At 40.2% G+C, this 13126-nt stretch overlaps 1 protein-coding gene across 10 annotated transcripts in view; it reads left to right on the top strand.

Annotated features, from left to right (window-relative positions):
* rbfox1 (RNA binding fox-1 homolog 1) overlaps nt 1–13126 on the top strand; it is a 154438-nt gene that overhangs the window by 101454 nt on the left and 39858 nt on the right. Inside the window, exon 1 of one of the 10 annotated variants that reach the window (XM_086055334.1) lies at nt 11817–11915. The exons of 8 other annotated variants lie outside the window; for them this stretch is intronic. In XM_086055334.1, the coding sequence (XP_085911460.1) occupies nt 11862–11915 (54 nt within the window). In that variant the 5' untranslated portion in view covers nt 11817–11861. Of the gene's footprint in view, nt 1–11816; nt 11916–13126 lie in introns of those variants that run through there. One more of the 10 variants, XM_086055335.1, reaches the window with a different exon arrangement.

Below are 13126 nucleotides of genomic sequence, written 5' to 3'. Positions count from 1 at the left end.
AATAGTCAGCAAAAGGAAGCATTAAGCAAAGCAGCACCTTCAGATGTGACTCCAAATCAGTGATAATGGAGCACTGGCTTTGGAAATGCTTGAAGACTAAATACATGACAAAAGTCCTGTTTTAGATTCAAATATGACCCAGCACATTTCTGTTATGAAAATCCTATAACAGGTTTTATTTTATCTGAAGCTAAAATATCTGGGTTGTGACAAAGGTGAAAAAAAAATGCAATTCCATCACGAAAACAAATATTGTGCTGAAATTAAGAATATCATACGTTTGATTGCCCCTTTTCTGTTGGGTGGGATATCATGTCATATTCGTTAAAAAATACATTTTTTTGATTATCTTCAAGTACACATAGAGAGAGGTAGTGGTGAGGGCTTGTGAGACTCCTTGCTTATATAATGTATTCAATTGTGAAATGGCTGTTTAAGAACTAGCAGGAAAGGCACATGATCGACTCCAGTACCCCGAACCAATCAACATTGGGTATTGGACATAAAAGACAGCTTCACTTTCGAGAATTGTCCAATTAACCCATCCATCCATCATCTATACCAGGCGTCCTGCGCAGGGTCACAAAGGGGCTGGAGCCTATCCCAGCTGACTAAGGGTGAAAGGCAGACAGCTCTCCAGTCGATCGCAGAGAGCATTCACACTCACATTCACGCCGACAAGCAATTTAGAGTCTTCAATTAACCTAACATACATGATTTTGAAAGCCGGAAAACCCAGAGGGAAGCCATGCAAACTCAGCAAAGAAAAGCTCCAGATTGCCAGCTCATTTATTCGTTCGTGTTGTGTGGCAACAATGTGCCATCCAGTTAACTTTAGACCATAACACAAAAACTGGCTGCCAAAATACAAGGAAGGCTCGAGGGCCCGACTTAATTATCTTTGAATTAATTGACTTGCATTTCTGAAATGTTTATTTATATGGCATGAAATACAAAGGGGGAAAAATCCACATCCGTATCTTGTTTTCAAGAATAACAGTTGTAATTGTTTGAACTAACAATGAAACATGAAATACTTTGAACCTAATGAAGTAACACAACAGCAAACACCTGGACCTGAGGATACACTAAATTTCTTTACATTAATTTACACAATCAGCAGAATTCAAAACAATGAATAAATCAATTGTTAGCTTATTATAGCTGTAACTTCCAGGCACTGTAGCATGATTTCAACTTTGAATGTCTGTGTCCTTGATTTGTTCTAAATGTGTTACATTGCGATGTGTTGTAAGACAGCAAAGATGCTGTATAATGCACATACCTGTACTGCATATGTTATCATATATTAAAATTAGAGTCATGATTGTGGTTCAGTGTTAGAGGTGATCCGGTTCAGTTGTGAAGGGCAAACCATAGGAATACATTATGTAAACCATGAAAAGAGTCACAAGTTTGTGTCCGCATGTGCTGTTGTGTATATGGGCCCACTTTAGCAATGTGTCAGACAAAATTGGAAGTGACAGATTCACTAAAGGATAATATAGCCAGAGTCAAGGCTAATATTACCACACACACACATTAATTTACAGCATGGTGAACCCATGTCAACAATGCAGGACTTCCATGTCACTTATATTTGATCAAACACAGCATCATTTGTTTTTTGTTTTGTTTTTTTTTTGTTTGTTTTTTTTGTTTTTTTTATCACAATGGCTACTGTTTCTGTTTGTGACAATACAGCAGCAACAGCTAGTCGGCTATTGTTTTTTCTTCTAATGATAATTTAAAGAAATAAAGAAATAATCGTAATCACTACGGCATGAAATACAGATTGACACTCAGGTGCTTGTTTCCAATAAAATGCCCCATTATTACAAACGGTCAGGAGCTGCCCACACGTCTGGCTGTGTGACCCAGTGCATTACAATCAAAGTGAATGATGCATATGGGATTTATGAAAAATAAAAGTTTATACAAGTGATAGATATTGGCTCAGACCGTTTATTTTATTGGCACAAGGGTTCTCGTACTCACATATTCTGTTTCAATAATATGCCATAACATTATTTACTAATTGTAAAGGATTTCCCAAAGCTTTGGCTCACAGAATACACACGTTCACACACGTGTATTCTGAAGCTGCTTGAACAAAATGTCTCACCTGGTTTTGCACCTCCATGCTCTGTGCTTGGTGTGCAAAGGTGCATAAATGGGCAAAGGGAATTTCTAGGTCAAGAAAATATCAATTGTCAGAGTCCTTCTCTCAGTAGCTGCTGTAGAAGAAGAGTCTTTTAATATCCCCAAGGAGAAATTCAATTGGACACTCTTGTTTTTACAATTTACTGCACATCTACACACACATGCCGTGCCAGTCGGAGAGACGGGAAAGTGAGGGATTTTCGCAAACAAATTTGGGGTTTGGTGCCTTGCTAAATGCCACAATGCCAGGTCCTTGGGTATCTCAAGCAGACAATCCCAAATTCCATATTTGGGTCGGTCTTTTCTTTATTTTTTTTGTCACGTATTTCAAATCAAGTTCTTGCACTCATGCAATATACAAGGTGAGCACTTTTTTACCAACTGTCACCATTATGAAAAAATGGAAGGCAAACGGTGACAAATAATTAAATCTGTATTGTACTGTCAAATCTTTACGAGGTCCTAATATCAATTTATAAAAGGTGTTTTTTAAGCGCTTCATGTCAAGTAAGGTGCTTTCATATTCCCAAACAAATGATCTGTCCAGTAACACAAACAAGGTTGACACACATTACTGTAAGTCAAAAGGTTCAGCTCGGCTGTGTGCCCGGGGCTATTGCAAAATCTGCCTGACCGAATCCCAACCATATTAATAACTTTAATCGCTTTTTTGCTCACTGCAATGAGTGTGTACTTAATAATAGTGCAAAAATGTGTGTGTAGCTCAACAGCAATCCCCATCATTATTAATGTCTGTGTGTGCGTGTTTAGCTGATGGCGTGAAATGTTGGACTTAATGACAGCTAATTGGAGCAGCCGGAGAGTCCTGTTCACTGTTGTCTTTTGGCCAAATGTTGCTCTGCATGCTTACATTGATGACGTGATGATGATGTGATAATGACATTTGCATTGTAAATGTACCTCTTTTGAAAACAACAGCCCGGCAGAAATCAGGGAGATCATATGTAAAGTTCTGCTAATATGCATTTGTGTTATTTAGAATGCTGGTGTAATTAGAATGCTGGTGTAATTAGACTTCCAAATTATGTGTCCAAATAGTGTTAATTAGTTGACATTTTGATGATGAATTTAACAAGCTTCAAAGCTGTAGATTGAAACAAACAATTTAGAATAGTGTTTGGCATATAACAACTTGTTTATATATAGCTCTGTATATGTGTATATATGTATGTATGTATACATGTATGTGTGTGTGTATATGTATATATATATATATATATATATATATATATATATATATATATATATATATATATATATATATATATATATATATATATATATATATATATATATATGGCTACGTAGAATCCGAATATTGTTCCAAACTCTCTGTAGAGACTCCCCCATCCTCCCACCTCCCCCTTAGCAAACAATTTTCATCGGGCAAACGCTGCTTTTCCTAGTAAAAATATCTTATCATTATGCTTATTGGAATCCAGCCGTTTTTAGTTAGCTCGTGGTTCAGAAAACAGGTGAGCCGTCATTGGTCATTATCTGAGCCCTGAGCAACTTCATGTCATCTTCAGTCGACAGAAGTGACAAAATGGCTGCCCACTGAGATGGCTAAAAACGAGTGAATTAACACTTATTCCACAAACACATTAATCAGAATGCCGTATTTCAACTCGAGTGCCTGCATGGAACATATTCTGCAAAAAAGATGTTTGGGTTGACTCTTTAAGCAGTCCCAACATAATATTGTTTCATTTCCAAGACAACTCATTTAAAAAGGAAACTGTGTGTGTGTGTCAGTGATCTTGTCCTGATATGCATTATTTAAAGCCTGCCTGTACTGCTTGGGAACCCTGCTATTCTATTTTGCGTGGGTGTTAAGCGTGCAGAGAGTGCCTCTCAGTTCGGTTGCATAACGTTTCCACTCCCGTGTGATTTTGGGGCTGCAGCAGCACAGAGCCAACACTGCTGAAACAGAAATCCCCCTGATGTCTGACTCTGCTAATACACTGTAGCTGGAACAGGCTACAGTGTTTGTGCGTGAATAACATTAATTCACCCAGATGAATATTACGTGCGCAGGCAGACAGACAGACACACAGACATTTGTAAAGAAATTTGTGGTTAAAAATAGGCATCCCTGTTACCCACTCATTTTTGTAGGTTCAACTTATGGTCTGACTACAACCGCACAAAATAATGAAATATTGATGAGCACATCTGCCTCACTGTCAAGAGGTTATAAGTTGGAATCTACAGTAAGCTCAGGTCCTCCTGCGTTGCGTTTGCATGTTCTGACTCTGCTTTAATGGTGTTTTCTCCAGGATGCTACACTGCTTCCTCCCATGTTCTAGAAACATGTTGGATTAATTGACGACTCTAACTCGTCGATGGGTGTAAATGTGAGTGTAAACAGTTGTTTGCCTATACTGTACGTGCCCTGTGATTGGCTGCCGACCAGTCCAGGGTGTACCCTATCTTTCACCCACAGTCACCTGGGATAGTCTTTAGCTTATCTATGACCCTGAAAAGCACTGTAGTAAAATGGACGGTTGGTAATAATAGATACAATTCTTCACGGTCTTGGCCCCTCTTATTTAGCTGCTACCAAAAGATTTTGCATAAACACTTTGGGCAAAGCGCAGTCTAACTGTGCGCATGGTTGGAGTTGTCTTTCTTTTGGTATTTTTGTTGATGGGATCTCCGCTTGCGGATGATGCAAAGCTGGCCGCTGTGGAGTGGACACTTGGAGACCGGATTCTAACCCCAGATCGTGTGTCCGTGTGTGACATTTCATTTTTCCATTTTCAATATTTATCCACGGGCAGCACCGTGGAATAGAATTAGATGTTCTGTGACACAGTCCAGAGGCTCTGGGTTCAAATTTCAGATGCTGTTCTCCTGTGTGTGTGATGTACTCCCTGTGCTTGTATGGGTTTTCTCTGGGCTCCTTCCCAAATTCCCAAAATATGAACGATAACTGAAAAACTTGAATTGCCTGTCGGTGTGCATGTGAATGCTTGTTTGTGCCCTGCGGTACCTCGAAATTAGACTCCAGATCACCAGTAAGCCTAATAAGAAGGGTTATAGAAAATGGATCAATGAATATTTGGAATTTTATCTCCATAACCTTCGCTACAGGATTTTACTGGCTTCTTCTGCTGATTGTGGCTTATTTAACAACTGACTGATGCATTACTCCCACCAAGTGGTGGCAAGCTGTATTGTAACCAACCAGCCACAGGTGTAAAATGGAATTTTGTATGGTCCTCTTGGTGGCGGCCCTGGGTTAAGAATCACTGATTTAAACAATTGCCTGTACAGTTAACACGTGCAGGTTTTATGATGATGATAGTCTGACTGTGGAATGCAACCAGATCTTTCACAGTGTCACACTTGCATGTTGGCATTGCACTTTATGCCACATAATTGAAGGATACAATAGTTTTATAGATACTATGGTACAGGTGTCATTTTTTCACCACTCCAAAAATATTCACACTCAAACGGCAGCACGAATCTCAATCAAGCTGTTTATTTTATCCCTGCAGTACGTCTGCACTATTGAAAGCGGTGCAACCTGGTTATTGATTGTAAAGGGAAGACAAAATTGACTCTCAAAGTGGGTCAGCGTTTGAACATCTGGCTGGAGCGTACATTCAGAGAACCACCCATATGGCTTCTGCTGACTTTTTTGTACATATGCTACACGTGCCCCCCAATTTTCGTAGCCCTAGTAAAGTTCAAACGCACCGGGACAGGGCTCTGGTAAAACCTCCGTAGAGGGCAGTACAGAGCCGTTTTTTGGGGGGTCCGAAAAATATCTTCACTCTAGTAGTTCAGCATTTCACACTTCTAAGAATTTTTTATTGTGCAATAGAGAATACTATTCATGTGTCTTAAAGTCTACAGATCAACAAAGAATATACAATATACTATGTAAAAAGATGTTCTGTTGATATGCTTCTATGGTTGTCAGGGAATTCAGACAAGGCACATATTTTCTTTTTGTCTGTGTTCTGCTTTATTTCCCTCAGATAAAACAAATAAAAAAAGCGGGAAGCTCATCCACATGTACAGTAACGTTCGAAAACATTGTGCATTTTGGATGGCCTTGGATAATACTATATTTAACAAACACCGTAAATGGATCAATCACATTTTGAAGGCTCTATTTTAACAAACAAGCTTATAAAGGAGCGCTTTTATCCAGCGCAAAAGAAATAATATCATTACCATTGTGGGTGTGGGTTTGTGCAAGTTTTTTCAGTGTGAAGTCACGGCTCCATTATTAATATTCAAGTGATTGTGCCGTGCCGATTTTGACAGATTTTTGATATATTTGGCACTGCTAAATAGTGTTGGCACAAACATCTATATGGACTGAATGATGTTAGGTGTCATTGCAATGATTTGTAAAGATGCTTTGATAAATATCACCTCAAGCAACATGAGTGTTACATTAACCGACGAGTTCGTGCCTATTTAAAAACACCCAGAGACATGCAATACTCCAAACTGTCAAGTTCTGTAGTAACAATCCAAAGATGGTTTGAATGCAATTTTTGCAGATTAACAGTGCAAAAAGGTTATGATACAGGAATACTCACAGCAACTGATCAAATATTGTATGTCACCTTTGATAGAATAGGATATGATAGCCCTCAAATATGCCCGGCAGATTTATTTAGTCATTGACTTGCTCACACACAGACTACAGAATAAGTCATTTCCAAGTCTTTATGAATGTGTGTGGGAAGGTTTGATCACATCTGCATAGCGCTTGTGAGCCAAGGTCACGTCACAATTCATAGCAGGGCACTGCTCTGTCAAAAATCCAATTTTAAATGGTGAAACGACCCTTGAATGCATGCCATCACATTACGAACTTGGGGGAACATCATCCATGTTAAGACTTATCAGGGGAGAGTTGAGGTTTGTGTGGGGTGGGCTTTTTCTTCTTTATTTTCAATTTTTGTTGTATTATCTAAGCTCCGATAGATATAGTGAACACAAAATTCTCCGAAAGGACACAATTACGTTGTATTGCATGAACATATTGCTATGTCATAAAAGGCAACACAGAATTGCTATAAAAAATGTGGTGATTTATCAGCATTGTTCACAGTTTATGTGTGAGCTAAGTCTCACTCTCTCACACAGTCACAGGCCCACAGATGGGTGGTGGATATTACCACGGCAGCATTAGTTTTTTCGCAGCCACTATCACTCTCATCGAGTTGCATATGTAGCCATGATGGATTTTAGATGCAACAATGTACAAACACTGATCCTGACAACAGAACAACATCCGTGAGCTTGTTGAGCAAATTATAATATGTTTGCGAAAACTGGTACATGCCACTCCACCACACAGTAGACCAGACCCATCAGCAGAGCCCAGCCTTAGGGGGGGGGGGCACAGGAAATGTATGAGGGGGTCTAAGTAATGTTCATAGTTAATATCCTACAGACAGCACTTACTTTGCTCCATATATTCACGTATCATGCCTCTCCCATCTGAAATGGAAGCCTTTGCGACAACCGCAAGCATCATCATAAACAACGTTTACAATAGCCTACATATGCAAAGACAGCTGAATTTAATGTTGTATAAATAGTGAAACTCTGCAGGTTACAATGGAATCTTGAGAGGAATCAAGGCATTCTGGAATAAAATGTTCTGCTCGGTGTAGGGAAGCTTGGTCTCAGCCACAGAGCATCCGTCCTCCAAAAGGATGATGATCTTTAACACATAGGTCGAGCCCAGAATGGCTAAGAACAAAACATTGGTCTATTCTGAAGAGCCCTGATCTAAATTCCATTGAATATCTGTGGAAGGTGCTGAAACATGCAGTCTGGAGAGCTGCTGGAGCCATTTGCTCACAAGTGGGACAAGCTTGTTACAGTGAAGTGTTGGCAACTTAGCGACTTTGCCACTATTTTGAGCGACATTTCCGACCCCTCTCTTGCTTATTTTTTCAAAGAGACTCACAAGAAAGCTAGGGCGTTGCGATGACTTGATGGCTACTCTTTGACTTTTCCACCCCGTCACAATTGCCAACTTTGCCACTCTAATGACATACTTAGCGAATTTTCTGTACCTCTGGGCTTCTTTTAATCCTGCTTGCAACAAATAATCAACTTTTTCACTGTTATTCGAGACTTTCATAACCTTTCCGAACAGATTTTGTAGGCACGGCTTAGGCATTGAGAGGGTCTAGTTTGTTGGCCTCAGTTTTACTATTCTGCTTTTTTAAGCTGGTTTCTCTCAATTGTATTTTAAAATAATTCCATTGCACCAGTAGAATCAATGCCATATTTTCATTATTTCAGCAACCATTGTGAGATTTTTTTTTTTCTTCTTCATTAATGGAAGTGTGCCAACACTATCTCCGTAGAAAAGAATATGGCAAGGACAGCTTACATCACATGACATGAACAAGTTTCTGTTCTTCGATAAGAGGAACTGACAAGGTAATATTCTAAAATGTGGATGGGCACACAAATTAGTGAGGTATAATAGAATTCACATTGTTCTTTAAATTTCAGTGTAGGTTTGTGGGAGGATAATAGTGGGAGTCTGGCTGACTCATTGAGATGCTGCGTGTGCGTGTGTGCGTGTTTGCATGTGTGTGTGTGCATGCGTGTTCAATCTTCATTCTTTTCTGTAGCTCCGCTCGGTCACACCTTGCCTCATCTCATCCCAAACCATCTGTCAACTACAAGACCAATATAAACACGCATCCAACACAGAAACACACACACACACTAGGATTGATCCCACCCTTTCCTCAGCTGTATATCCACTCCGTTTTCAACCACACTCCCTTCCTCTTTGTGTGTCTGGGCCATCAGGCAGTCAGAAGGCCATGCCAGTTTAGTGAGCCATTGATCTGTGGATGATACACTGTCAGTGTGTATATGTGTGAACCTATGCACAAGTCTGTGTATACTGGTTCTCCATTTGCGCTTTGATTTATTTGCTGACCTTTTTTTTTTTAGTGGACCATAACCATTTCCAGGCTGAGACATGCTCTATGTCTGTGGGATGAGTCAGAAAATGGTGGGCTGATAGATGAGAAGGACAGCTTCCAATATCAGAATTTGTTAAGTAATTAATTTAGAGACAACATTCTCTATTTAGATTGTAGTCAAGCATTGAAACAGTTGGAGTCAGTACATCATGTTAAAAGATCAAATAAAAATTGCCCATTGAAAATGATATAAAAATCTCCTTACAGTATAGCATTCTAAACGTTTTTCTTTCATTTATTTCATTGTGCAATGTTTTTTTCTTTTTTTAATGTAACATGCCCAAAAATACGCAATACATGAACATATTGTGCCTACTATAGTTTATGCTGAAGGAATCATTGTAACATACTGTACTATATACAAACAAAAGTATTCAGCCTGAGTGTTGGGTAACCCAACAGTTCTATGATTCAGTTCCATCTAAATGAAGAGGAAAAAGTGATTTCTTAAGTCTTTCAAAAACCGAAAGTTTTTGCAGTGTGAAGACCATTGTGCATGACATCACCAGGCACTTCAGCAAATATCATGAGATAGCTAGGGCTTGCCCCATTATTTTTGGAAAGAATGGAATTTTAATTTCCAGGTGTGGAAATGTATGAAAAATGGAAAATATGATATGAGATATGATATGTAAGGCGTGCTTTTCTCTAGCGAGGGAGTTCGTGCTGGGAGAAAACATCTTCTATTACGATATAGGCCATTTTATATCACGATAACAATATAACAAGATAGATATTGTCAGAACATTTTACAAAAATGTCACTGTCCTCTTTTCACCTTCTGCCTGCACCCTCCCGTCGTCTGTTTATCAGTCTTTTTGTCTGGCCGGAACAAATAGTAGCATCGCCTATAGGCTGGTCCGCCCACCGTTGTAAATGGTCTTCCGTTTGCGTTTCCGTCTACAAACTTCGACCAACTTCACAGCTGTACACAAAGCAATAAAATGTGGCGCTAGGACAAATGAACATCACAGGCAGGAAGAAACAACAGGCCAGCCTGCTTAGTGAATGTCCCAGACAAAAAAAGCCCATTAAGAAGAAGGAGCCAGATGGACTGTCATGGAAAGACAAGCCCCTACATTGCAGGTACCACTGACAAATTGAAGAAGTGGCTGACATCTAAAAAACATACCAGTAGCTGGAAAAGACTGGACTGAAAGACAGCACGGGGGTAGTAATTATGACAATATAAGAATAGGTCCTAAACACAAGATCAATAGAGGCTAGGGTTACCCACATCACACAAGACCTCAGGTACAGGCTGCCCAAAGAAGCCCGAAGGCAGTCTGGCATATCACAGCAGGGTGTAAAATGCTGGCAGGCAACGCATAAATGGAGCGGCATAACCAGGTAGCAGGAATAGCGTACCGGAACATCTGTACCAAATATGGACTGCAGTTCCCAAGACTGGGAACAGTTACGATCCTGCATATAACCCTCAAGCTCCCATTCCTCTGGACCCAAGCTTGAAAGAGATACTGCCTGGGAAGCTGCTGCCTTTCATGCAGACAGCATGAGTTTGATCCCCAGCAGTGTCCCAACACCCAGTCAGGGCGGTTTGGCTTGTATAAAACATGGATGGGTTGTATCAGGGATAAAAACTGTGTCACACATGTCATGTGAGTGATTTGCTGTGGGGATCCATGATAAGGCAAGCTTAAAAGTTGCAACGTTTTCACTGAGAAGTCTGGTCATTAGTGTTTGGAAAAAGTACGTTTGTAATTCGAAATGTATAGGGTCTGCTCAATGAGCATCTAAAGTCTGGTACACACGGGGATTTGAAAACATTGTCTGGACAGTTGATAAAGGCTTTATGATGGTAATGGTGTAGATTATTTCTGTTTCCATTAATGCACATGGTTTGTATTTATTTAGTCGTTTCCAAAAAATACAGTAAAGCCGTCTGAATAAGATAATTACTAATTGGCTGAGATAAAATGTGTGGATCCACCGGTACAAGTTTCTTTCTCCTTATGCCAATCATCTGCTTTCTGTCTGTAGTAGTCAAGCTTTGCTAAGTTTGGTGGCGTACCAAGTCGTGGATGTCTGAAAATGAGTATTTAATGGGAAAACAATCCACTGAAGAGCTTTTGGAGTTTCATCAATCACATCTGCACATCTACATCCGCTAATGGATTCCTCAGTGGTACCAGCAGGGGGTTCTCTGCATTGACTGTTTTTCTCCATCGTCCTCCTCACTGGCATATGGTGTTTTCTAAGTCGGAGGTCTTTGCGACTTATTTAGTATAATGTAATGGTTTGTGTAAAAAATGACTCCACCTGTGCTGTGCTTATCCGTTTGAAACATTTATGCTGCCAAAATGGAGTTCCAGAGATGCTTTACCACATTTGGAGAAGGATGTCAAAATGGAACAATAATGTTCCTCTTTACAGGAGACAGCGTCTCGTACATGATGCCTAAAAAACATTTCCATAATATGTGAGTGGTAACACTGTAGATTAGACCATGGGAAGAAAACCTGTGAGTGGAAGTTAGGAGAAGAGACCGAGTTGGAGAAAAAAAACATTTTTTAAGGAATGCTTCTGTCATTCCCAGTAGCACCTCCTCCTGCTGCTCACTCACACACACTTACCCGTATACACACACTCACATACACAGAGCTATCCATAATAGATGCTAGCTGTAGGCAAACACTGCAGGGCTGGACTTTATAGCACAGCTGGATGTGCATGGAAGGAAGAGACGACATGGTAGAGCAGGTACCCCAGAGAATACTGGTACACGTTTCTTCTCTCTCTTTGTCCCTCTCTGTCTCTCTTTCTGCTCAGTGTCGCGTCTACAGATACTCTCTTGCACCACGCTGTTTGTGCTGTGACTGCAGAAAGCAGCATGCTACATGCCTCTTTCGCAGGTCGCGTGAGCAGCCGCGTGTCTGTGTGCGCGTGCGTGCAACTGAGCCTAATTCTTACATTTTCGTCTGAGTAAAAGCTTGTAGGAGTCAATAGATTTATGTGGTAAGGAGAGGGAGTGAAAGTACTGTAGCTGCAGCTGTGAAATTTATACCAGAAGTGTCATTTTGTTTGTTCAGTAGAAAGGGGTGTGTACAACCTTATTTTGAGTTGGTTTCGGTGATGTATTGTAATTTGTATCAAGGCTCAGCACTGTATGCATAATGAAAATGGTATTGGTTGCTGGTGTCATCGCTCCTGTCCACACTATTGATGAAGTGATCTAGTCTCAACTCCACAATAAGATTTGTGATACTCGTTTCATCTTAAGTTCTCAGTTGCATTCCACTGATTAGAAAGCAACCATTCAGATGTATACGGTAGTGGTCCCCAACAACCGAGCCGTGGATCACGTTGGACCGGGCCGCACAGATGAAAGGATAAAAAAATCGTACAGTATTTCCCGTTTATTTATTATCTTAGCATGAAAAATATTTAATTTTGCAAAGTGACAGAATTCTCTGGTCCATCCATCTATGACGGATTATTGGCGCATGGCAAGGTGCTTATTGTCCGGTCGCTAAAAGTTAACCAACAAGCTAGCAAAATGAATAAAAAATGTACATATTTTGAAAGTTTCTTTGCAACAAAGAAATGGCCCAGTGATGAAACAAAACAAGAGCCTATGACCGAGAAGAAAAACAAAAGTGCATTTCACAGACAATAGCAGGAGACCTACTTGAAATATGAATTACGGTGTCAGGTGATTCCCACGCACGAACGAAGTTCGCTCTGCACAATATGCGGCGAGCGGTTCTTGATTTAGTGTTATGGTGAGGTATATATTTTCCAGAGCTGGGCACTTGACCCTTTTTCATAAAAATTATCACACCCTGCCCCATTCTGCCCTCTGCCCCCCCCCCCCCCCCCCAAAAAAAAAGTGTCTGTGATTGACGCCGCCGCGGGAGAGATGCTAAGGGCAGAAGCTTTTTAAGGATCATTAACTGTCTAATTTACTCTTCGAACCTGCTGTGGACATC

This window comes from Filicampus tigris, chromosome 16 (assembly GCF_054856515.1).
Source record: "Filicampus tigris isolate MCC_2025a chromosome 16, RoL_Ftig_1.0, whole genome shotgun sequence".
NCBI lineage: Eukaryota > Metazoa > Chordata > Actinopteri > Syngnathiformes > Syngnathidae > Filicampus > Filicampus tigris.
This window is presented reverse-complemented; position numbering and strand designations above follow the sequence as displayed.